The sequence below is a fragment of the Morone saxatilis genome, unplaced genomic scaffold (genome assembly GCF_004916995.1).
Source record: "Morone saxatilis isolate NCDOM2014 unplaced genomic scaffold, NCSU_SB_2.0 Contig17, whole genome shotgun sequence".
NCBI lineage: Eukaryota > Metazoa > Chordata > Actinopteri > Moronidae > Morone > Morone saxatilis.
The window spans coordinates 21,950,149-21,974,005 of NW_023339729.1; the positions used below are offsets into that span (position 1 = coordinate 21,950,149).

The 23,857-nt window shown below is 40.9% G+C and overlaps 1 protein-coding gene across 3 annotated transcripts in view; it reads left to right on the forward strand.

Annotated features, from left to right (window-relative positions):
* fat1a (FAT atypical cadherin 1a) overlaps positions 1-23,857 on the forward strand; it is a 70,777-nt gene that overhangs the window by 33,322 nt on the left and 13,598 nt on the right. For all 3 annotated transcript variants that reach the window (XM_035659859.1, XM_035659860.1, XM_035659861.1), the window contains exons 5-15: positions 180-509; positions 1,575-1,791; positions 3,842-3,981; positions 10,431-10,706; positions 10,994-11,204; positions 11,786-15,859; positions 16,473-16,669; positions 16,782-16,935; positions 18,373-18,606; positions 21,449-21,835; positions 22,938-23,152. In XM_035659859.1, the coding sequence (XP_035515752.1) occupies positions 180-509; positions 1,575-1,791; positions 3,842-3,981; positions 10,431-10,706; positions 10,994-11,204; positions 11,786-15,859; positions 16,473-16,669; positions 16,782-16,935; positions 18,373-18,606; positions 21,449-21,835; positions 22,938-23,152 (6,435 nt within the window). The remainder of the gene's footprint in view (positions 1-179; positions 510-1,574; positions 1,792-3,841; positions 3,982-10,430; positions 10,707-10,993; positions 11,205-11,785; positions 15,860-16,472; positions 16,670-16,781; positions 16,936-18,372; positions 18,607-21,448; positions 21,836-22,937; positions 23,153-23,857) is intronic.

Consider the following 23,857-nt stretch of genomic DNA (forward strand, 5'->3'; position numbering starts at 1 on the left):
TTTACAAATTCCATTTACCTTGTAACTATGAAAGGGATTCGAGTCTTTAGAGATAAGAGATAGTGAATGTGAGTTATAAAGTTAACTGCATCAGATGATCTTTGCTTTCTTGCATTTAGCCTCGACCCTTTGAGTCGACATACGTTCTTGGTCTGAAGTTTCCTATTCTTTCTCCTCAGATCACAGTCACTGACCACGGCGTTCCTGCCAAATCCACCACTGTCCGTGTCATCGTCCGAGTCCTTGACGAGAACGACAACAGGCCTCTGTTTCTGGAGAAGATCTACAAGATCAAGCTCCCAGAGCGGGAGAGGCCGGAGAAGGAGAGGGCCACGAAGAGAGACCCAGTGTATCGGGTCATTGCCTCAGACCGCGATGAGGGACCTAACGCCGAGATCTCTTACAGCATCGAGGAGGGAGATGAAAACGGAAAGTTCTTTATTGAGCCCAAGACTGGCCTGGTTTCTTCCAAGAAGTTCTCTTCTGCTGGAGAATATGACATTCTTACAGTGAGTATCTAATATCAGGGCCACATCCCGTCCTCACCCTGATAGTCCTTCAGTGAACAGTACATTTTTACAACAGATGCTCGTTTATTGTTTTACTGTTGTATTCTAACCCACTTTGTTTCTCTGACAGCCCCTCCCACTTTTAGTTTTTGTGTTCAAAAGTGCAGTAAAAAAAAAGTCTCTTTAAAAGGGACCAAAAGCTAATTAGTCCACTTGGATGCATCTACTTCAAATTTTAAGGAACATGTTCACACCAGCCCACAAAATCCAATTAGGACTTAATTGTTACAAGGATGTACAGTATGTTTGCTTTATTACCATGGTCCTACATTTGTCAATCAATGCTGTAACACTTCTTTTTGGCTGTTACAGTGCAGAACAGAATTATTTTCTACTCATCATGGCAGCTGTTTTTTGAAAAGTATCTCATAATTCCTGGGAAATGAATGTGTGAAAATGAATGTTATCTGTCAGTCTTTCACCTGTGAGACAAACAGCAAGAATTTACCTTTAGTTTAGTCATCACAGTTGGCTGTGAAAACCGCTGTGGTGATACTTAACACTCATCTTTTTCTGTTTAAACTGATTTTCACCCTTTCCCATTTTGTCCCCACACATCCAAAGTTGTTTCCTGCCGTAAGAAGACACTGCTCACCACAGTTTACAATAATTGAAGGTCCTACAATAGGTTGAATCACAAAGGAATACCACACAAAAGGTGTTTTGTTATTCAGAATACGAGGTTCTCTTGCCATGTGGACAGCTCAGTACGGAGTACAGAAAAGCTTTTACGATTGAAACACAACCCATTCTGTGGATTTGTGCCATAAATAAGTGGTTCTACTTAAAGTATGTAGACACTGTGTAGAAAAGTTTATATGGTTTTGTGGCATATTTTATCTGTTAATAGTGTTAACTAGTAAACTACATAACCAAACTTTTCTGTATATTTAATGAGGAAGAGTTTCAGGCAGAAGATCCACCAGAGAGCTGTGCAGAAACTCATTTGCAACAAAATGCATAACAGTGTGTAACAAAATCTCTCATTCTCTGCCTCTTGCTCAGATTAAAGCAGTCGACAATGGACGTCCTCAGAAATCCTCCACTTGTCGCCTGCATATCGAGTGGCTTCCCAAACCGGAACTGCCAGCCGACGCGGCTCCCCTGCTTTTTGAGGAGTCCCCCTTCACCTTTTCTGTAATGGAAAGCGACCCTGTGGCCCACATGGTGGGCGTCATCGCCACAGAATCCTCTGATGTTCCTGTGTGGTTTGAAATCACAGGTATGGCCTCCTTCACAAACGCCTCCGCTGTTGTGTGTGTGCATGCATACTGTAGAAATGCATTGTGTCACAGAAATGCTTCGTAGGTAGAAAAGCTCTTACATTTTAGGACTAACATAGTGTTTGTGTGTTATATGGCTGGGAATTATGGAAATATACTTAAAAAAAACAAAATGTGAATATAATAATGTTGTATGGTATATTAAGACATTATGTTGTTTGTCATATTAGACTGCATAGCAGTAAGAAGTCAGAATTGATCATGTCCAGCTGGCATTCTTAAATTTTCTGGCGGCCATGTTAGCTGCTTTACAAAGCCAAAATGGAGTACCTGCATATTGTGTCACAACTGCCTTTTGGCATTTATTTTATTAAATGATGGCATAGAAATGTATGATTTTTGTAAAAAAACAGCAAATGAAATTGTCACAGAGAGACAGACAGATCCGGAGATTAGGTGTAAATTAGCAGGGAAGATAGCCACGGCTAGCCTTAGCTAAAGCAAGAACTATTCTGTTTTCTGTAATGAAAAATATCCATTTCCTTTATTAAACAAGGCTCTTAATGAATTCAATTATGATGAAGAACAAAAGGGTAAACTCTCGCTAAAGGTAACTAGCTTAGCACAATGGCGGTAACTGTTGTCTCAACCCTTTACGCTAGTGGATTTCATGTGAATTAATAAGGCACCTTTAAATCACATATTTAAATATGTTAAATTGTAGATTGATTTATTTTTCTATTTGATTATAGTGTAAATATTCATAGTAGACACACAGTGTTTGCTGAAATACTCGAAATCTGGTTGAAATTTGTGATAGATTCAGATGGAAACATTGCTACTGTATGTAGGTTCTTAATCAGCCTAAATATGCATTAAATGAAGGGAAGGCAAGTTCTAATTGTGAAGAAAAATTATTTGTAGTTTTTTGAACTGTGTGACAAATCCAGTTCAAAAACTTGAAACCTTTTTTTATTTAACTGTTTCCATATTAATACTCTCTGCCTAGAAGTGTTTAGATATCAGAATTGGATCACGACTTAATAGGTCATAATAAATATTGATACTTTTCTTAGCTTTCCCGTGTGAGCCAACTGAGATGCCATATATTTCCTCACAATTTTAATTGGCAGCTCTGTTTTGAAGTGTTTAAACTTAATTTGTAGTTTCTTTAATGTGTTTTTCTATGTATGATAGACACTGTATGCATGAGAAGACTTAAATTGACTGCTTTCAAATATGCTCGCCTCCTCTCCCTTCCTCCCAGCCTGTCCTCCCTCTAATCAATGTCTGACTGACACGTCTCTTTTCTTCTCTCTTCTCTCTTTCTGTGCTCTGCTACTGCTTTCCTCTTTTCTCTGGAATGTTCTGTTTGGTTGGATTTTTGCAAGACGGCATAGAGGATTCTGAGATGTTTTACATCCTTCAGATGGCTTGTGACCACAACTGTACAGCAGAAGGTAGCTGCTGGGATCTCCTAATAGGCTGTGTATTAAGAGATCATCCTACACTGTGTGTTGGTGCTGCCTGTTGGCTGTGGTTGAATTGTATTGTGCCACTGGATTGATGTTGTGCCACATTTTTTCCCCTTAAACCTGTGACCTGATTAAGATTCTCAAGAGAGCCAGGAAACCCCCCTCTTCTGTGTGAATTAGAGCTCCATTTTATATCCACTGTTCTATGGTTTATCCTTGATATTTTAGCATCCTTTTGTTCAGTATATAAAAGGGTGCTAAAAGGATGTGTTGTTTACATTCATCACTTTGCATTTATGTACCTTTACTGTGTGTTTAAGAGTTAATTGCATGAAATAGCTATAATGTGGGTAATGTTAGGATGAACAACAAATCTATCCTGACAGTTAATGACATCAGCATTAGTGTATCTATTCATTAATATCTTCGATGTCAAGAAAGCAGAAAATTGATGTTTGTATGTCCATCTCATCGCCCACACTTAATGTTTGTGTAACCATACAGACAACTGAGCGATGATTTGTCGCTAATCTTTTGTCCTTCCTTGTTGTTTGCTCAAAAAATGATTCCACAGGTGGCAATTATGACAGCCGCTTTGACGTGGGCAAGGCCAGTGGAACCTTGATTGTAGCGCGGCCCCTGGACGCAGAGCAGAAATCAAATTACAACCTGACGGTGGAAGCCACAGATGGGACACGAACTGTCAGCACCCAGGTAATTGAAACACTAATGAAACGGTTGGAAGCTGATGAGATAGTTGTCATGGTTCTGTTTGTCTCATGTGAGAAATAGTGGGGAGTTAAGGGACGGGTAATGAGTGAAGCCAAACTGTCCTGTTTGTTGCATTATGTTTATGTTGTGATCCTATCATTGCTCTCAACTGGCCCGATTAAAATGACAGTTTATAGGTATGAGTCTCATTACGTCTCTACATGACCTGACTTCTAACTGTATAATGCTGCCCTGAAAAAGAGATGATACAAAAAATATGGGATGTGATATGGTAAGGCGGTGTTGTATTAAGAGATGTTCTTTCTTATATTATCTGGTGCTGCCTGTGGGATGTGGTTGAATTGTGTTTTAACACTAGATAGCATTTACACTTATCAGCTGAACAGATAGGGACACAAATCTTAAAAAAACTTTGCAGTTGGTTATTTTAGCTTAGCATAAAGACTGACAGGAGGAGGCCTATCTCTGCCAACCGGTGTAGTTACTTCCTGGAGTATTTGCTGGTTGCCTGGTTCTGGTGGGATGTTTTTATAGCTCCTGACAGAGCCAGGGTAGCTGTTTCCCAATGTTTTTAGTCTTTATGCTAAGCTACAGTAAACTAACCATGGCAGTATATTCCTATGTACTGTTCAGACAGATATCAATCTTCTCATGTAACTAATCTAAGAAAGTAAATAAGTGTGTTCCAAAAATGATTAGTCCGTCCTGTTTGAATAAAAAGAGAGAAAAATATTCTCTGGTAGACGTAATGAAGACTTTTTCAAACCATAATGTGGGTACTCATTGTTCCCTGTCTGCCATCTCAGCGTTGAACTCTAGGAATCTTCCATTGTCTCATTCATGATGCAAGGCAACTGGGATGATGTTTTTTTTAAAGTGTACATTCTTGAGCCTCCTCCACTCCTCCCCTCTGCTGTGTCTCTGAACCTGTGAACCTTCTCTTATTTTCTCTGAGAGGAACAGATTGCCTCAGTCTTTTCTAAATGAAATCTAAATAACCAAAGATATTACACTCATACATATACAAGCACAGTCTCCAAACTGCAAAATCTACTGAAAAGGTGCTTTTACCTAGAATGGAAAAAAAATGTACTGGGTACTGTAAACCATATGACCCTATGTGAGCCATTTTGATGAAACATAAAACTAAAGCTTCCAAAGCAGTCGCATACTTCCATTTTAATATATTAATATGCTGATTTATTCCTACTTCTTGCATGTATCTTGCTCCCCAGCTGATACCAAAGCCTTGATAAAAGCTTTTAAGCATGCAAGTTGTCTTTAGTTTTTGTTCAGATGGTCATGCCTTGTCCATGAGATTTTGAACGTTTTTACATGATAGTTTGGGTCATATGTGATAGTGGCATTCAAAATGTTTTGTCCTTTGTCCTCAAAGGGGAGCTTCAGAGAACTGTAGCTGAAAAGGAATCTATTTGTTGTCACTCCGTATGAATAAAGCCTTTCATCATCTGGCTGCTGTGCTCCACTGAGCCTCGGATGAAGCGCCGCCTTCACTGGCATTTTGCAGCTCATCCGAGGAAGCAGCACGTCCTTTAGTTTAGTGCAGAACCTTAAAAACAGTCACAGAGTGCCTATTTTCTCAGCCATGATTTTTTCTCCCCATAAAGCACTTTTTTTTAAAAGCCCTGGCAACAGACACTTATTTAAAAGCCTCTCAGCAATACTGCATGCAGTGACATTTTAAGTCAAATTAATCACATTCAAAGGTTAACCTATTCAAAAAGTCTAATTCTCAGTGGCCCTGATTCTCAGTGGGACCGGCTGTACTAGCAACCCTTTTACATTACGGGGAATTGTTTAATTCAGAGGTCATATAAAAATGTAGGATCACTAAATGGACTTGTACTTGACAGAAAAGCAATTAAATGGTCACAAATGGAATGGTGATGTCATGAAATTATATTTACACAAAACGTGCGCATATTTATTTTTAATTATTGAGCACAGTTTGGAGTGAAGTTGGTCAGTCTGTAATGTTAATGATTTTGGTAACTTTGGAAGTAAATGAGGATAAACTTACAGCGCATCATACTTTACACAACATGACATAACCTCACATTTTCCTGGTGTGATCCGATAGTGTGATTGCAAGTTTTACTGTAAGTACTGCTTCATCATCAGCTTTATGAATTTCATTTGTGAAAGCCATCACAGCTCAATTGAACCATCAGTTTCACACAAGAAATGGGTCAAAGAATAATCACTTGTTACAGGATATCAGATGAAGCTTATTGCCTGCAACAGTGCACTCGTTCTCACTGTCTGCAGATTTTGAATGTGCATATTTTTGCACACATTATTAGAGCTGTGACTGATAGGCTCTCTTGCTGAAGTGCGAGTGTGGTAAGATTCAGCCCTTCATACCCAGCTGACCACTGTAGGTCAGCTGTTTTCTGTAGAAGGAACCGATTTACTGAATTTGTGTGCCCCACAAACCACACTATGTGATTTAGGCCAGCTGCCTAGGATATTCTGAGAACCAAATAGGTGACTGAAAGTGGCATCCAGTAATAACAGAAACAGTGGCTATTACACAAATTTAATATACTAGTAATAATTACATCCCAAATTATTTTCCACAAAAAAGTGTTGTCTTTAGTGTAGTATGCAGCCTTCATATTACCTGCATATGTGATGTATCATCACATATAGTAGCAGTGGGTTGACTTGCACATATTTTTAGGATTGCTCTAAATGTCAGCGTACAGCATACTGAGTGCTTCATGTCTCAGGAAAGCCATCTGAGTGTTTTGGCTACTAACTTGTTTATCCGATAACAATGTTCAGCAGTGACAGTATTTACTCTGTGAGCAGACACTGTAAATGCACCTCTTGCTGGGAAGCGCATGTTTTTTTCTAACAGTGATTAACCAATAAGCCTAAGGCTGCGTCAAACCACACTGAATAGTAGTAATTTACTTCTTGAGGTAGGTTTACTCATTACTTTTTCATCGCTGGCAAGTAATATTAACCCCTTAGTTAATCAACCTGATTGTACTGTATTAACATAAACCAGGCTCTGTGGTTGCAACATAAAATTAATCCAACAGGAGATTATTTCAATAGGAAATCATATGCAAAAGAGTCGGTAATTGTTGGTTATCAGGTATGAATTTGTTTTCTTTGGGGACAGTATGTTGTTTACCTTTAAAAAAGCATCATAGAGAATTTCACGGCAAATTAGATCTACCCTATCACACGCACACAGCACACCTCGTGAAAGCTCAAAGTTGGACTTATCTATTCCTCAAATCAAAGTCATGTGGAAGCGGGACTGCCAGACGGGCTGGCCTATTTTCTCTCTCTCCTTGGAATGTTTTTTTTTCCCTTTTTGTTCTCTCTCTCTCTCTCTTTCTAGCCTTCTTTGTCTTTGTTTCTGATTTTCTTCCTTTGCATTTTTCAAAAAGCTCCACGTTTATTGGCCAGGCATGCATGCAAAGATGATGATTATTCTTTTTGGGTAGAATAAAGTGAAAACAAGAGCACTGGATCTCTGTGGGTAGTGGGCTGTGTTAATCCTGTTTTGGGAACATGTTCGAGTGCCTGGTGCCAGTGCCCTGCCTTTGCCCAAAACCTGCCACCTGGCAGGGGGGCTTCCTCTCCTACGCATTGCACAGGAGGACAATGAGCACAATGAAAGCCCCCCCGTGTCCTGTTCTGGATACAACGCAAAAGGTGTTTGGTTATTCTAAGGTATTCTAGGTTCTGTTTTCTTTGTGTTTCCTTAAGCACACTTTTGTTTTTGAATTTTATTTCCAATTGACAGGGACAAACTATGAGCTGAAAATTAAAAAATCATTTTAAATTCAACGTTGACCCCAGTAGTAAAATCAATGTAAAGCTCTTGGTCTGTGGGAGGTCTGTGGGAAACAGTCAGCCTTTCTCTTGTGTGCTTTCCATTAGACCGTTGTAGTTCCATGAAGGCGTCTCTGAAGGATCAGCTGATGTAGACAAGGGGTGCTGCATTCTAGCTTGGGCACATCATAGCCAGGAGCTGCGCCAACAAGGCAGCCTCGGCATGCAGCCCAGCCTCCCTTCCCCCATCTACACAGCTATATGACATCCTCCCTTGGCCGTTCAGAAGTACCTCAAGCTGTTCTGCTCACAATCTGTTCCTGGTCTCCTGTTTCTCATGTTATCTCAGTCCACATTACAAAGACTCTCTTTATGTCTCACTCAAAGGTTCACCTTATTCACTCATACTTATATGTTTTCTTGCCTTCAGTTTTAAAACTGACTATTGTATCTCAGACTCTTTTTTTTTTTTGCATAGTGTTCTCAGCCGCATCTTTTGTTTGTGTGTTTCTTTCATTCCCACCCACAACCTGTGTTTTCTAAATTTGACCATTTCCCTTAGATTTCATTTTTCACTGTCACTTCTCTTCCTTACTCTCATCTCAGCGTCACAGCACTTTTTTCTTTAGTATCTCCGTCTGTCACGTCTGTGTCTCAGTCCCAATCTTGTTCCTCTTCAGCATTCCCAGAGGTAACCATATACAAAGACTACAGAGTTTTCCTCTACACCAACATTTCTGCTGCAGTCAGGCTGTATCATGCTGTTTTGTGATGTTTGGGGGCAAAGTTTCTTTGAAGTGTTGTAGGGCTGCCTTGAAAAGGGAAAGGCAAGTTTGTGTGCATATGGGGGATGGGGGTCTGAATAGCCTTTTGTGTGCTTTCTAAACCATATAAAATAGTACATTGTGAAAGATGTGGATACTACTGACCAGGTCCCATTCCTTTCTGCTTCTTGACAGCACTATCTGCTCTCACCACCCTACTCACTATTCACAAGACATGTTATCTGACGTTGGCCAGATTGAGACACATTGGATAGCCTCTTTGTGTGAATGTATGTGTGGAAGCGCGCATTTTATGAGCGTGTGTGTGTGGGTGCATGCATGTGCATCTGTGTGTGTCAAAGATAAATTGTGAGACATCAGGGATCTGGTGCTATATGATGTCTGGCATGACATGAGAAGACATGCTTGGAATGAGATAGATTGTCAGCTTGCTGAGGGTGCTGCATGCACTAGAGAGACAATTTCATGCACCTTTTCAGGATTAAAGTCCGATTAGAAAAGTGTATTTATTCAACATTACACGTCCTGATTAGTGGTGTGACACAGGTCGCTCATGACACGTGACTTGTGGCAAACAGCCAGCTTACAGCACTGACAAACAGCATGCAGCCCAACGCTCCCCCTGCAAGATGACATCTGTGAACCTCAGCAGCATTGCCAACATCACAGCACACAGCAGATTGTAAATGTTATCAGTGCTGTCAGGTTGAGTCTATATTTGTCTCTGATATAGGCTCATAGTGCTCAACAAGCAGTGTTATGACAAAAAACAACAGTGGGCAGTTGTGTTGACCAGAGATCTGACAAATCCTGGTCTGCTAGTGAGCTGTCAACTGGTCAGAGCTTTTGTGACTATAGTCCTCTTCACTGTTCCTGCACCAAACAGCTCGGCTTCGTCTGTTTCCTTACGGGACATCACCCCCTTGTGTTTGGTATGCAGGTGTCTAATCTGGGCTGATCCCTTTGTTCCCCATGTTTGGCAACGGTAGAAGCCCCTCGCTGGTCTGGGAAGCAGAGATGGCATTCCAGCAGCTCTCCATAATCCTCTGTCGGAAGTCCAGTAGACGAGTGGCTGGTGTTGATAAAACATGCTCCCAGTGGAATTTTACAGTTTGGGGATGTTCTCTTTGTTGTGTGCACGGCAAAAAAAAACACAGTGACTGCACTTTTTGCTGTCCAAAAGAATGAAGCACATATGTGTAGACATTTGTTTCATGGTTTAATGGAGTCTGAACAAGTTGTTTTCGAATACATTATTTACACACTAAACCTTCCTAAAAGTTATATTACTTTTAGATGAGTTATGTGTTATTAATATGCCTGGACAGGCCTTCTCACTTTCCACTGTTGACAGCTCACTGTCATATGGTTTATCACACACTTTTAATCACCCACTCCTGTATGTAGCCAAGAGTTTATTTAGATGCATTGTGGTTATACAGAATTGATTTCTTGTTTTCACTGTTAGCTGCGTCAAGTGGCCATTCAGTTAAAATATTGCTTTTGCCATCATATGTATCGATCTGGTCTACATCTACACAAGGCTGCTTATTACTGAGGAGCGTGGGAGAAGAATTTGAAAAGTTGATAGTGTATGTGTGTGTTTGTGTGTGTCTAATGAACCTAAGACACCTAACCTAGGTTGGGAACCACTGCTTTAGAACTACCATACTATCATTATGCTTTTCTTCAAATAATAGTTAAACACTAACACAATGACAGAATTGAAAATGGCTCAGATAATAATTATTTTCAAATGCATACTTTGGGGAATGATTTAAGTCAGGTGTTAAAATCGAATATTCTCTACAATTTATTTTTCTCCTGTAGGTGCTTATCCGTGTCATTGATACCAACAACCACCGGCCACAGTTCTCTCAGCAGTGGTATGAGGTAAATGTCTCTGAAGACCAACCATCGGGGATGGAGGTCCTGCAGATCAGCGCTGTGGACCGGGACGAGAAGAACAAATTGACCTTTACACTCCTGAGCAGCACTGATCCCTTCAGCTTGAGGAAGTTCCGATTAGACCCTGGAACAGGAACTCTGTACACTGCTGAGCGACTGGATCATGAGACTATGCATCGCCACATCCTCACCGTCATGGTATGACTCTGACACTGACAATTTACCAATAGTTGAAATGAATTATAAGAAGTCCCTCTATATGAGTTCATTTCAAAATTGTTTGCTTTATTATAAAGTGAAATAACCAGTGAATTAAGATACGTTTTTTTGTTTCTATGCTTTTCAGATTAGGAATAGTTTTTATTATGTGAACATTCAGGAATGAATTATCCTTTGAGGGCTCTCACACTCTTGTCTGTCTGTTTTTCTTCCTCCCTCCTCTGCTTGTCCGTCTGTCTGTTACTGTCTACATTTTTCTTTTCTAGGTGCGAGACCAGGACATCCCAGTAAAGAGGAACCTTGTGCGTGTTATTGTCAATGTGGGTGACACCAATGACAATGCACCCTGGTTTATAGGCACACCTTACTCTGGCCGTGTGTTTGAATCCGCAGCTGTAGGCTCGGCTGTGCTCCAGGTCACAGCTCTTGACAAAGACAAGGGCCACAATGCAGAGATTGTCTACAGCATTGAATCAGGTAAATGCACACAAAATTGCTGTGCCACTCTGTAGAGCCACATTTCCCTAGGTTTTTTCTCATCACATAAAGCTTTCATTGTAAAATAATGCAAATGAAATCAACTCGTAAAAATGTATGAGTCATCTTGAGTCCTGCTGCCCACTGGATCTTGATCATGAATGGAATACTTTACAAAGAGTAGGAGAATATTGAAGACTTTGTCTAGAGGATCTCCAAATACGTGGGAGATGGGCAGATCCCCTCTCAGAATTTCCCACGATGGTTTTCTACTACAATAAGCTGTTACATTAGAACTAGAAACGTATGGTTATTAGCTCTTTGCTCAAATACATGCATATTTGAAATAGCTGAAATGACTTAATGTAAGTGAATAGCTTGCTTTGGAAATAAACATTTATGACGTTGGGATTTATAATGTTAGGAAAAACTACTCCTACTATCTTCATGATACATGTTTTGGTTTATTTTTTTACCATACCTGTTTGCCATTACATGCCAGGCACATATCACAGGTCAGCAAAACATTTCTAGCACAGCCACAAAAAATATATAATGCTTTTGTGTTCTCTTTCTGACAGGAAATTTTGCAAACTCATTTGCCATCGACCCTGTTCTTGGAACAATTACAGTAGCCAAAGAGCTTGATCGCAGCAGCAAGACCCTGTTTGAACTCACAGTTAAGGCTTCTGATAATGGAATATCTCCACTGTCAACTACAGCTACTGTACACATTGTGGTAACAGTTTCTGACAATGCAGCCCCCAGATTCACTGAAAAAGAGTTTTCTGCTGAAGTAAGTGAATCAGCCCATCCAGGGAGTTTTGTCAGCTTGGTCACAACTCTCAGCCAGTCGTCTGTTTTCTATCAAATAAAAGGTGGCAACATTAACAACGCATTTGATATAAACCCAAACTCGGGAGTGGTGGTGACCCAGAAAGCTTTAGATTATGAGACCATCCCTCAGTACATCCTCATCATACAAGGCACCAATATGGCCGGACTTGCCAGCAACACAACACTTTTGATTCATCTAAAGGATGAAAATGACAATGCGCCAATCTTTCTCCAGAGGGAATTCAAAGGAGTAATCAGTGAGTCGGCCCCCATCAACAGTGTTGTTCTGACCCGTGAAAACACTCCCTTTGTCATTCGTGCCTCTGATGCTGATTGTGAACAGAATGCCATGCTCATCTATCAAATTGTCGAACCTTTCGCACATAACTATTTTGCTATTGACTCAAGCACTGGAGCCATCAGAATCACAACAACTTTGGATTACGAACAGAGGAATGTTTTCCGCTTCACAGTCCAGGTCCATGATCTAGGAATGCCACGCCTATTTGCAGAGACGGCGGCCAACGTGACCATTGAAGTAATTGATGTTAATGACTGTCCTCCAGTTTATAGCCAAGAACTGTATGAGACAACCATCATAGTGCCAACATACAAAGGAGTGGAAGTTATTAAGGTCAATGCTACAGACTCAGACTCTGGGCCTAACTCCAAACTTCTCTTCTCTATCTCCGAGGGAAATATTGGTGATAAATTTAAAATGGATCCAATCACAGGCATAATATCTATTCAGAATGTCACACAGCTCAGGAGCCGATATGAATTAAAGGTTAGGGTTTCCGATGGGAGATTTGCCACTGTTGCTACGGTAAAGATAAATGTAAAGGAAAACAAGGAGAGTAAACTGAAGTTCACCAGGGAGTCCTACAAAGCCTATGTCCAAGAAAACTCCTATGAGAAGAAAACACTAGCTGTCATTGCTGCTGTTGGGAACCAGGTGAATGAGCCTTTGTTTTACAAAATTTTAAACCCTGACAGCAAGTTTGATATCAGCCGCACATCGGGAGTCGTCTCAACCACTGGGATTCCATTTGATCGTGAGGCACAGGACACATTTGATATCGTTGTTGAGGTGACTAAAGAGGACACAGATGAAGATGGGGCTCATGTTCTAGTAACTGTGACAGTGGAAGATATAAATGACAACAAACCTATGTTTGTGAACCTTCCCTATCATGCCCTGGTCCAGATGGATGCAGAGGAAGGCCAGGTCATCCGACAAGTCACAGCAGTGGACAAAGATATGGGCCCGAATGCAGATATCCATTATCTCCTGAAAGAACAACAGGAGCACTTTCAAATTAGCCCGTCTGGTGAAATTTCCCTCAGAAAGAAATTTGAGAAGGAGTCGCTTAACACAGACTTTGTCATCGTTGTTATTGCAAAGGATAGTGGAGAGCCAGCACTCTCAGCAGAAGTAGAAGTGCCAATAACAGTAGTGAACAAAGCAATGCCAGTGTTTGAGAAAGCTTTTTACAGCATTGAAATCCCTGAAAACATTCAGTTACACACACCTGTGCTTCATGTACAGGCCAATGATTCTGAAGGCCCTCGTATTGTGTACACCATCTCTGAGGGTGATCCTTTCAAACAGTTCTCAATTGATTTCAACACAGGTGTAATTCATGTAATACAACCTCTGGACTTTGAGACACATCCTGCTTACAAGTTAAATGTAAGAGCCACAGATTCTCTGACTGGAGCACACTCTGAAGTGTTTGTTGATATCATACTGGAAGATGTAAATGACAATGCCCCTGTGTTCGTGTCAAAGGTCTATTATGCCAATATTTCAGAGGCCTCTGTCATTGGTACACCAATTTTGCAAGTTGATGCCAAAGATTCTGATACTGGTAATAACCAAGAAGTGTTCTTTCAGTTGGTTGAGGAAAAGGGGAAAAGCTCTGATTATTTTACTATTGACCGTGACACAGGAATAATCTCTACAGCTCAAGTTCTTGATCATGAGGAGATCCAGCAGCACAAGTTGAGAGTCCGTGTTGTGGACGGAGGAGTTCCAGCCCTCTCTAGTGATGTCCTTGTGACGATAGACATTACCGACTTGAATGACAACGCTCCAGTATTCACAGAGCACACTTACAAAACAACTGTTAGTGAATTGGCCCCACGAGGACACTTCATCACCCAAGTCCAAGCATCTGATGCTGATAGCTCAGACTCAGATAACTTGGAGTTCTCCATTATATCCAGCAACGAGGATCTGAACTTCTCCATTGACAAATACACAGGTGCCATTTTCATTTCCAACCACCGTAGGCCACATATGCAGCCTCTTTACAACCTCAACGTGTCAGTATCAGACGGTGTATTTAGAAGCTCAGCCCTTGTCATGATAACAGTTATTGGTGCCAACTTCCACAACCCCACCTTCTCTCAGGTGGACTATGTGGTAGAGCTTGTTGAAAACTCACCTGTTGGTACTTTGGTAGCAGAAGCAAAGGCAACAGATGATGATGAAGGCATTTATGGACAAATAACATATCAGATTGTCAATGACTTTGCAAAAGACAAGTTCTCTGTCAATGAAAATGGAGAGATTTTCACTCTAGAGAGTCTTGATCGTGAGAATACGGTTGAGAAGGTTATTCCTATTTCTCTCATAGCTAAAGATGGCGGTGGAAAAGTAGGCTTTTGTATAGTCAATGTCATTCTCACAGATGTCAATGACAATGCTCCACAATTCAGGGCAGCTGAGTACAAAGCCACTATTGCATCAGATGTCCCAAGGGGAACCTCCGTGGTTAAAATTGCTGCTTCAGACATGGACGAGGGAAGCAATGCTGACATTGAGTATTCAATTGAAGCAGATGTTGAAAACGTAGAGGAGAACTTTGAAATCCACCCAACCTCTGGGGTCATTGTAACCAAAGAGAGTCTCATTGGACTTGAAAATGAGCTCTATGCATTCTTTGTAAGGGCAAAAGATACTGGGAATCCACCAAAACATTCTGTTGTGCAGGTTTACATTAGGATTGTCGCACCAGAGACTCCAATTCCCAAATTCACTGAAGCACATTACCGCTATACAATTGCAGAAGACCTTCCCATTGGCACAGAGATTGATGTAATACAGGCTGAAAGTGAGCAACCAGTCGTTTACAGCCTTGTGAAAGGCAACACTCCCGAGAGCAATGAAGATGAGGTGTTTGTTGTAGACAGAGACAGTGGAGCCTTGAAGCTTCAGAAAAGCCTCGACCATGAGACGACCAAATGGTACCAACTCACTTTGCTTTCCCAAACCAAAAATGAGAACTATGACGTAGTGGCATCTGTAGATGTAAACATCCAAGTGAAAGATCTTAATGACAACAAACCAGCCTTTGAGTCAGACCCTTATGAGGCTGTCATTGTGGAAAACCTTCCAAGCGGGACTCAAGTGATCCAAGTCAAAGCCACCGACCAAGACTCTGGAACCAATGGCCACGTTGTTTACAGCCTTGACCCCAAGCAGAACTTGCAGGAGATCTCTGAGCTGTTTGCTGTTAATAGCGAAACCGGATGGGTGACCACCCTAAAAGAGCTAGACCGCGAAAAGATGGAGAAATACTCCATTGCTGTCCTAGCCACAGACCAAGGCGACAAAGTCCAACACGTTACTGGCACGAGAGTGGAGGTAACAGTTGCTGATGTAAACGACAACCCACCCCGTTTCACTGCTGAAATCTACAAAGGCACAGTCAGTGAAGATGACCCTCCTCCCAGCGGAGTGATCGCTATCCTCAGCACTACAGATGATGATTCTGAGGACATCAACAAACAAGTGAACTACTTCATCACAGGTGGGCATTTATTATTTTGCAAACCAGATAATTAGTAAGCCCCGAGAGTTTACTCCCTACTCCTTTGTGTAACAGATTTTCATAAACAGAGTTTAGGGGGGATTATCCGTTTATGCCACTTAATATGATGATAATATCTCATCTTTGAAACATTACACAGTCCTATTATCTGTTAGGAGTCTGAGTTATCGCCTAATCTGCCGAAGCTAAAGGCAGATATTTAGGTCATCAAAATACAGAAATGTATAATTATCTGAATAATGCTTTGGAATAGACTGGGGGAAAATTCTTCCTCTGGTGCTAATTAGCAAGTGGGAATGACTATGCCAGGTCTGTAAATATCATAAGCAAACAGAAACCAGCATTATCATTAGTTAATGTACATTTTCTGTATTTTTTTGGTTTGCAGGATTGCTTGTGTACCAAACATATTTGATTTGTAAAGTAGTGATGAATACTCATTAATAATAATTGATATTTAGTGAATGTTGTTTAAAATGCAGGACAGATGTTTATCCTTGTGTCTTTTTAATGACTCAAGCTGCTTATTGCTTCCCTGCTTCTGAGTTGTTGATCATTCTGAAGTGGTATATTTCTTTTGAACACCAAATAGGGGGGGACCCACTCGGCCAATTTGCCATCGAACACATTCAGAATGAATGGAAGGTCTCTGTCAGAAAGCCTTTGGACCGTGAAGAGAAGGACAATTATCTTCTTAACATTACTGCCAGTGATGGCATCTTCACTGCCAAAGCCACTGTGGAGGTCAAGGTGCTGGATGCCAACGACAACAGCCCTGTATGCGAAAAGGTAAAGTCTTTTTTTTTTCTCAACTCTGTCGTAATTTAATTTGCCATTTGTTTCCTTTTCACATTAATTTCTTCCTCTATTCCATTTTCCTCTTACTCCATCCATACCTCAGTCTCTATACAGTGAGAGCGTCCCAGAGGACTCCCCTGCTGGCAGGCTCATCTTGCAGGTCTCTGCCACAGATGCTGACATCCGCTCAAACGCCCAAATCTCTTACGAGCTCCAGGGAGTTGGATCTGAATTGTTCATCATTGACTCTGATACAGGTGTGTATCTGTATGCTAACAGGAATGCAAGCAAATCCACGTGTGTATGAAGAAGAGTATATTGATTGTGTGTATTTTTGTGTTCAGTGTAAAACAGAAACACATTTAATCATTTAGTATTTATAAATTACTTATACACAGTCACACACACATAGTCGGATTGCATTCCAGCTGTGTTGCAGGTTACTCTGGATATTGGGAAACAGTATGTGGGACACTCATGTTAAAGTCTCTCATGGAACACTCTTGGTCCTCTGCTTCAAGCCACAAAATAAAAGTAGGCAGCTCAGCATGACAGCAGCCTTACATTACACTCTTAAGATTTGAGAATTGTGATCCCTCTGCAAAATGTTAGTATTTTTTTATTTGTGGTGCTGTATGTGTGAATCATTATCAGTGATGGAGGAGGCAAGCATGTTTTCTTGTGCCCAGTTGTTATTTACTTATTCATTTTTAAAAGAGCCAAGAACATTTCCCCGCAGGGCAACTGAAAAACCCACAGTGGCACTAAAATACAGAGTTGCACACTTAAATTGAATTTATGACTGCTATACTTCTTGCCTGCAAATAATTTCTTCTGGGAGACCCTCTTAAATCAGACATTCCATCTGGCTGCTAGGATGAAAAAAGAAAGAAGAAGAAGAAGGAAAAAAAACAACAACAACGAAAAACAACGACAGTTAATCACCACCAACCTCGTTTTAAAATAAATGCAAAGTAAAAGCCTGAAAGGACAGAACAAACTAAGCCACTAGATTTAAGCAGCTATACAACACATCTGCTGCTTCATGGAATCTCAAAGTAGTGGCACTATTCAGCCTTAATATGCTGAGAGACTGACACCAAAGCAGGCAATAAGGCAACAATACCATCCAGCTGTCTTTTGGCAACCTTTAATATTGAGTTACCAGCAGCAGTGCTACTGTTATGCAGAGGCTATGCTGCATGTTATTTTTATTTTTTTCAGTGCAGTCAAGTAGGATTATTGCAGATGAGGACTGCCAAGAGGCTCTGGAGTTTTCCAGAGAGGTTGTGGTAATGTTGGCTGCCTCACATCCCAGGACACTTCCAAGCTGCTCTTAGCTGCCAACTGTGATGGGTTCCTTCATCAGCCCGCTCTCTTTGCCATTTTCTCCCTTCTGTTGTGCTTCAATTACTTATTTATCCCCCTCTTCTTTCTCTTGAAAGCTATTAGTTCTTTGGATGCCTTGTTAGTTGACAGTAGACAAGGGGGTTACAGTGCTTTTGAGTATACATGCTTTGTCCTCTCATACATAAACCCAATCTCTTGATTAATTGCTTACACTGATTATATGTCTGTATATTAAATGCTTTTTATGTTGTTGTATAAATAGCAAATAACACCCTTCTGCTCTCCAAAGAGTGTGTGTATTTGGGCTTTGGATTTTGCTCAAAATTGTTCTGTCTCACCTTCAGGGGAGTTGAAGACCTCACAGCCCCTGGACCGAGAGGAGCAAGACGAGCACAGGTTCAAAATGCGGGCGGTGGACGGAGGAGGGCGGTACTGCGAAGCTGACATCCACATCACTGTGGAAGATGTCAATGACAACCTGCCGCAGTTCTCATCCGACCCCTACACCATTACAGTCTTTGAGAACACAGAGATTGGCACATATGTGGCAAAGCTGCTAGCTAACGATATTGATGCTGGTGAGTTCTCAGGCACAATTATTCCATGGCCATGTACTTAAGAAACAATCAGTCTATGACCTAGAAAAAAACCTAAGTTAATCCATTACCTAATGGTAACTTTAGAAATGGAAAATCTGGGATAAAAAGCTTAAAAATAATCTTTAACTTGAATCACATTATCAAAGTAACCATCAACAAACAATTGGTTAAAGAATCAGACACTCGTACTGGTTTTGGTTCCTGTTTCAGCTGAGTCATTTTGGCTAGTTAAGAAGAAGAAGAAGAAGTTTTAGTTAAGCTATATATATTATTATTGTTACAATTCAAGAATATACTTACTTACTTATACTAAGGGTTTTTAGCATCATTATATACAGTGTGCATATCCATCCTGGCTAAATGCTGACTCATAATACAATTATCTTTCCTTTATGCAACAGCATTACACTAAATGGCAAGAGGGAGGGATAACAAATGTGGAATTTCATGAATGATCAACCCTTCAAATTAAAAGCTCCATTACACTCTAATGAAATTCTTCTCTCTTCAAGCTGAATTCTCAAAAGGGTTGATTGCAATTTTCCATTTGCCTGGTGCAAAGCCACAGGGCCACATATTTATCTGCGGCGTCTTCACCTTTCAGCAAGCATTGCCAACCACTGAGAGGCTGGCATATTGATAAGACTTACACCATGCAGTTAAACAATCATTTAAGCTCCTCGAGACTTCATCCAGGAAGCTATTGGACCTGCCGTTCCAGATTACACCTTTAGTTGAGTGGAGTAGGACATTCTAGCATGAAGAGCCATTTCAGCCTGTTCACTGTCAGAGAATCAACGCCCTCTTTTTCTTTTTCCCTTTTTCAGTCCCTCAATTTGGCTGGACTGACAGCTTGACAGAATGAAAGGGATGCTAGAACTGGGTTCCTCAGAGTGTAATGTTAAACGGTGAAAGGAAAGAGCTGGTATTAAGACATTTCTTCCCTGAGGCTTTGCTGGCACAAAATCTGCTTCAAATCTTGAATATCAAGGATAAGGGTACTTGAAGGAGAGGTGGAGAAAAAAGGTGCTCCCTGCAGTTTAGCCAGCGGCAGTAATTATTTAGAGTTACACGGAGTGAAAGCAGAGGGTATTTGATTAGTATTTCTCTCACTTGTGCGGGTATCGCACACATTGAGAGTTCTTTTTTTCTGTCTGTCTTGTATTTTCTGATTCAGGTGCAAGTTTGAAGCGCAACTGGCAAGTCCCAAGCAACATGTAGAGTATAAAAGCCAAAATAGGCATTGTAGCTTTGACCCAGTTCAGTTCAGTCAACTGTCTGCCACCAACCATCAAAGCACGAAGCCTAATGTAACCCTCCTCCTAAATGAAAAGAGTTGCTTTAGCCAGCATCGATATTTGACTGCATATCTCTGAAAGGACTGATTCTTGGCACTGGCTGCTGTGTGCCACAGCCTCTATGATCCGCCTGCCCATTTGGCTGGAAGATGTTTGATACTTACCCACATTGCTGCTCTTCAGTTCAGCCTGCTGTTACAATCTCTGACAGGCAGCACTTATCAGTGTGGAATAGTTATGAGCCAGACAAACAGACCCAAACTGGTTCCCTTGATCTGTGATAAACTGAAGTAACATTCCACATTCCTTCTCTGATTTTATTTTGTCCTTTATCACTCTGCCTGGAGTGTCCCTCCTTACTGCCTTACTGTTGTTATTTTCTTTATGTGATTTCACATGTTGCTCCAGTGTTGAGGAATTTAATCATTCTGCTTTGTCCACCTTGGTGCTGCGCCAGATTCATACAAATTCTCCACAATGTTGCCTCCAATACAGCAGAGAAGGATGTCTTAAAGTACCAGCTGTCCTCAAAATGAAATCTCTCTGTGCAATCAGGATGTTTGCTTTTACTATTAAAGAGAGGACGTGAATAATGGCGCAGTATAACATTGTCTTTAATATAGGGTTGCAAATAATTAATATTTTGATCAGTTAATGCTGATTATTTTCTTGATTAATTTTGTGTCTAAAATTTTTGAAAGTAGCAATAAATGGCCATTATGATTTTCGAAAGCCGAAAATGATTAAAGTTTTAGAGTTAATGTTAGTTTAAAACCCAAAAATGTTCAGTTTACCATCATATATGCCGAGTCAATATTCTGTCAATTTCAGCTCCACTATGATATTAAACATTCCAGCCATAGGACTGAGATGAGCATACAATCATAAACATATGTGTAAGAGGCAATATAGCCAATTGAGATGCAGCACAATTCACTTAACCACTATTAAGCAATTGTCCCAAGGATGATCAGATCAGATAAAAGTGATGGGAAACCATATAAGCAGGGCTCCCTGTGGTAGTCGCTCCAGCACGATAATTAGATCCAAGGAGGATGGGGGCACTTACCTGATAAATGGGAATATAATAGCGTATTCCAAATGGGGGCCACCTGCAGAAAGGCATTATGATTATTATTGTGATCCGTCTCTGTCTTGTTGCTGGGAGCGTCTTGCTAGTGGGAGGACATGAGTTATGAGGATGGCATGGATTAGACGTTTACAGCTCCTGTTTATCAGAGGTTGTGCGGAAGATGGATGTTTTGGAATGAGAATAGAAGGTGACGATTTTAATCATTCAAGAATCAATAGATCAATATAAGAATCAATACGCCCTGTGCTCAAAGGAGTATTTCTCTTGATGTGGCCATTAATCTTATTGATGAGGATAACATTTTACTCACCAGCTTAATTGCTGAGATGTGGATAGTAAGGCAGGCATCATCAACAGACAGGTTGTAAATGGAGACGTATCACAGATTCACGTTGTAAAAAAAAACCCTGTCCTTTGTCTGTCATTCCAGGTCTTAACAGCGACATCCTCTACTCATTGGTCAATTCTGCTGATGGATTTTTCTCAATTGACGAGCACACTGGTGTAATAAGCCTGGAGCGTCCCCTGGACCGCGAGGTGCAGTCAGCATATGAGCTGATGGCTCGCGCCAGTGACCAGGGCTCCCCACGACTCTCTTCACAGTGCCAGGTTGTGATCTCTGTCCTGGACATCAACGATAATCCGCCAGTGTTTGAGCACCGCGAGTACACGGCTACAGTGTCTGAGGATGTGGCGGTGGGCACACAGTTGCTCAGAGTGCAGGCAGCCAGCCGCGACACTGAGGCTAACGGAGAGATCTCTTACAGCATCATCAGTGGGAATGAGCATGGAATGTTCAGCGTGGACCCACGCACTGGTATGTGGTTGCATAGATGGCTTTTCTTTTGTATATTCCTTGAACTTTTATTTTGCACTTAGCTTTCTCACTATGGTGGTATAACACAACATTTAGTACTGCTTCTATAATCCAATTATATTTTCTATTGAACTCTAAAAAAGTAAATAAATTACATTTCTACTGTCACCACAGGGGTTAAAGGTACCCTGTGGAGTTTTTGACCACAGGTAGCACTGTGGAGCAGTGTTTTTACAAATGGGTCGAATGTTTGGTTGATATCACATACGCACACGAGGAAGCAAATTCCTGTTTAGGTTCCATACTATTCCACTGATCAACAGTTGGGCTCGGTAGCACGCAAAGACACAGAAATATGGCGACAAAAGCAGAGAAGAAGACTGTTGGACAACATGGATGTGAACATATTCATTTATTTGTTTACAAAGAACATCCACTGAGCACCTTCAAATGTGGAGTGAAACATCAGGAGCCTACACTGTCTGCATTCCTGTCTTCTCATGACGTCATGCTAAATCGCCATGGGAACAATCAGTCACAAATGGCAGTATCATTAAGCAATCCCAGACACCGTATCCTAAATGGAAATTTTTTACAAATTAAAACATTTGCTAATCAAACTCACTGCAATCTGTGTTCAACCATCAGTCGATTTCACTCCAATTTTTAAAAACAACACGCTGTTTTGTCTCTTAGCTGGTCTGTGATTTTACGGGCTGCATCGCTGCAACGTGTGACACCAAACAATACAAATAGGATACTGTTCTGTTGTCTAGCTGCAAGCAGTATTGCAAGTTAAAACAGCTGAATCGAGCACAACAAATGAGAGTCAGTGACGGATGACGATTTGACTTTACGGTTTATGGTGCATTTCAGCTAAAAATATTTGCATGTAGAGTTAGAAACAAGTTTACAAAGGTTATAACAGGGCAAAAAATGAATGACAGAGTTGGGTACCCCTCTGCAAAAAATGCTGCAAATATAGTACATGAAAACAAAGAAGAACGGTGGTCATCTTTTATGTTTAGATAACATATTGGTATTAAAGTCTGACTTCTTATAACACCAGCTTTTCCCTACCACTCCGACTCTTTGTCCTCAGGTGACATCTTTGTGATTGAGCCGTTGGACTATGAGGTCTCCCATGAATACTACATCACCATAGAGGCTACAGATGGTGGCTCACCACCGCTCAGTGACATGGCCACTGTGAACATCAACCTGACTGATGTCAATGACAACAGACCTGCCTTCAGCCAGGACGTCTACACAGCCGTCGTCAGCGAGGACACTGAGCTGGGAAAGACTGTGTTGGCGGTGAGAATATACGTACTATCTTTAGGGACATGTTTATATACAGTGGGCGCTTGTTGTCGGGCAATAACACATAACTACTAGAAAACTGCATGAAGGGTGAAAGACATTTTTTTTCTCTTAACTTTTCGTTTTGTTCACTATCTCCTCTCTGCCCATTAGTCGCTGCATACACTATCACATATCTGCACCTGTGGCAAATCACCATCTGGTGGCGTGGCTAAATTAGGACCAATGCTCTTCATGCTCACTGCACCGCTGTTCTCGCACATTTTCTGACACACATGCTCAAACTGTTTAATTGAAAGGCATTTGACTCATTATGCCCCTATCTAAGATGAGGCATTTTCTACCGTGTGCATGTTAAATTTTCACTCCATCTGTTTCTATCTGCCCACCTCTCCTCTCTCCCCTCATAAAAAACCTCTGCTTATGACAATTTATCTGTGTGTCAAATGTACCTTAGTATAAATTATACATCAGAAAATTTGATTATAATACCTGCCATTGTCTCATACTTGTAAATCTTCTCTGTCTGCTGATTTCCCCTGGGATCCATTTCAATATGAAAGACTGTGTGTTTTTATGTGCGTGTGTGTGGGTGCACAGGAGAAAGAAAAGGTCATATCTGTCAGATGTTGCAATAACAGGGCTGCAACTAACGGTTATTACTGATAAATTGTCAAAAAAAAAAAAAAGTCCATCCCA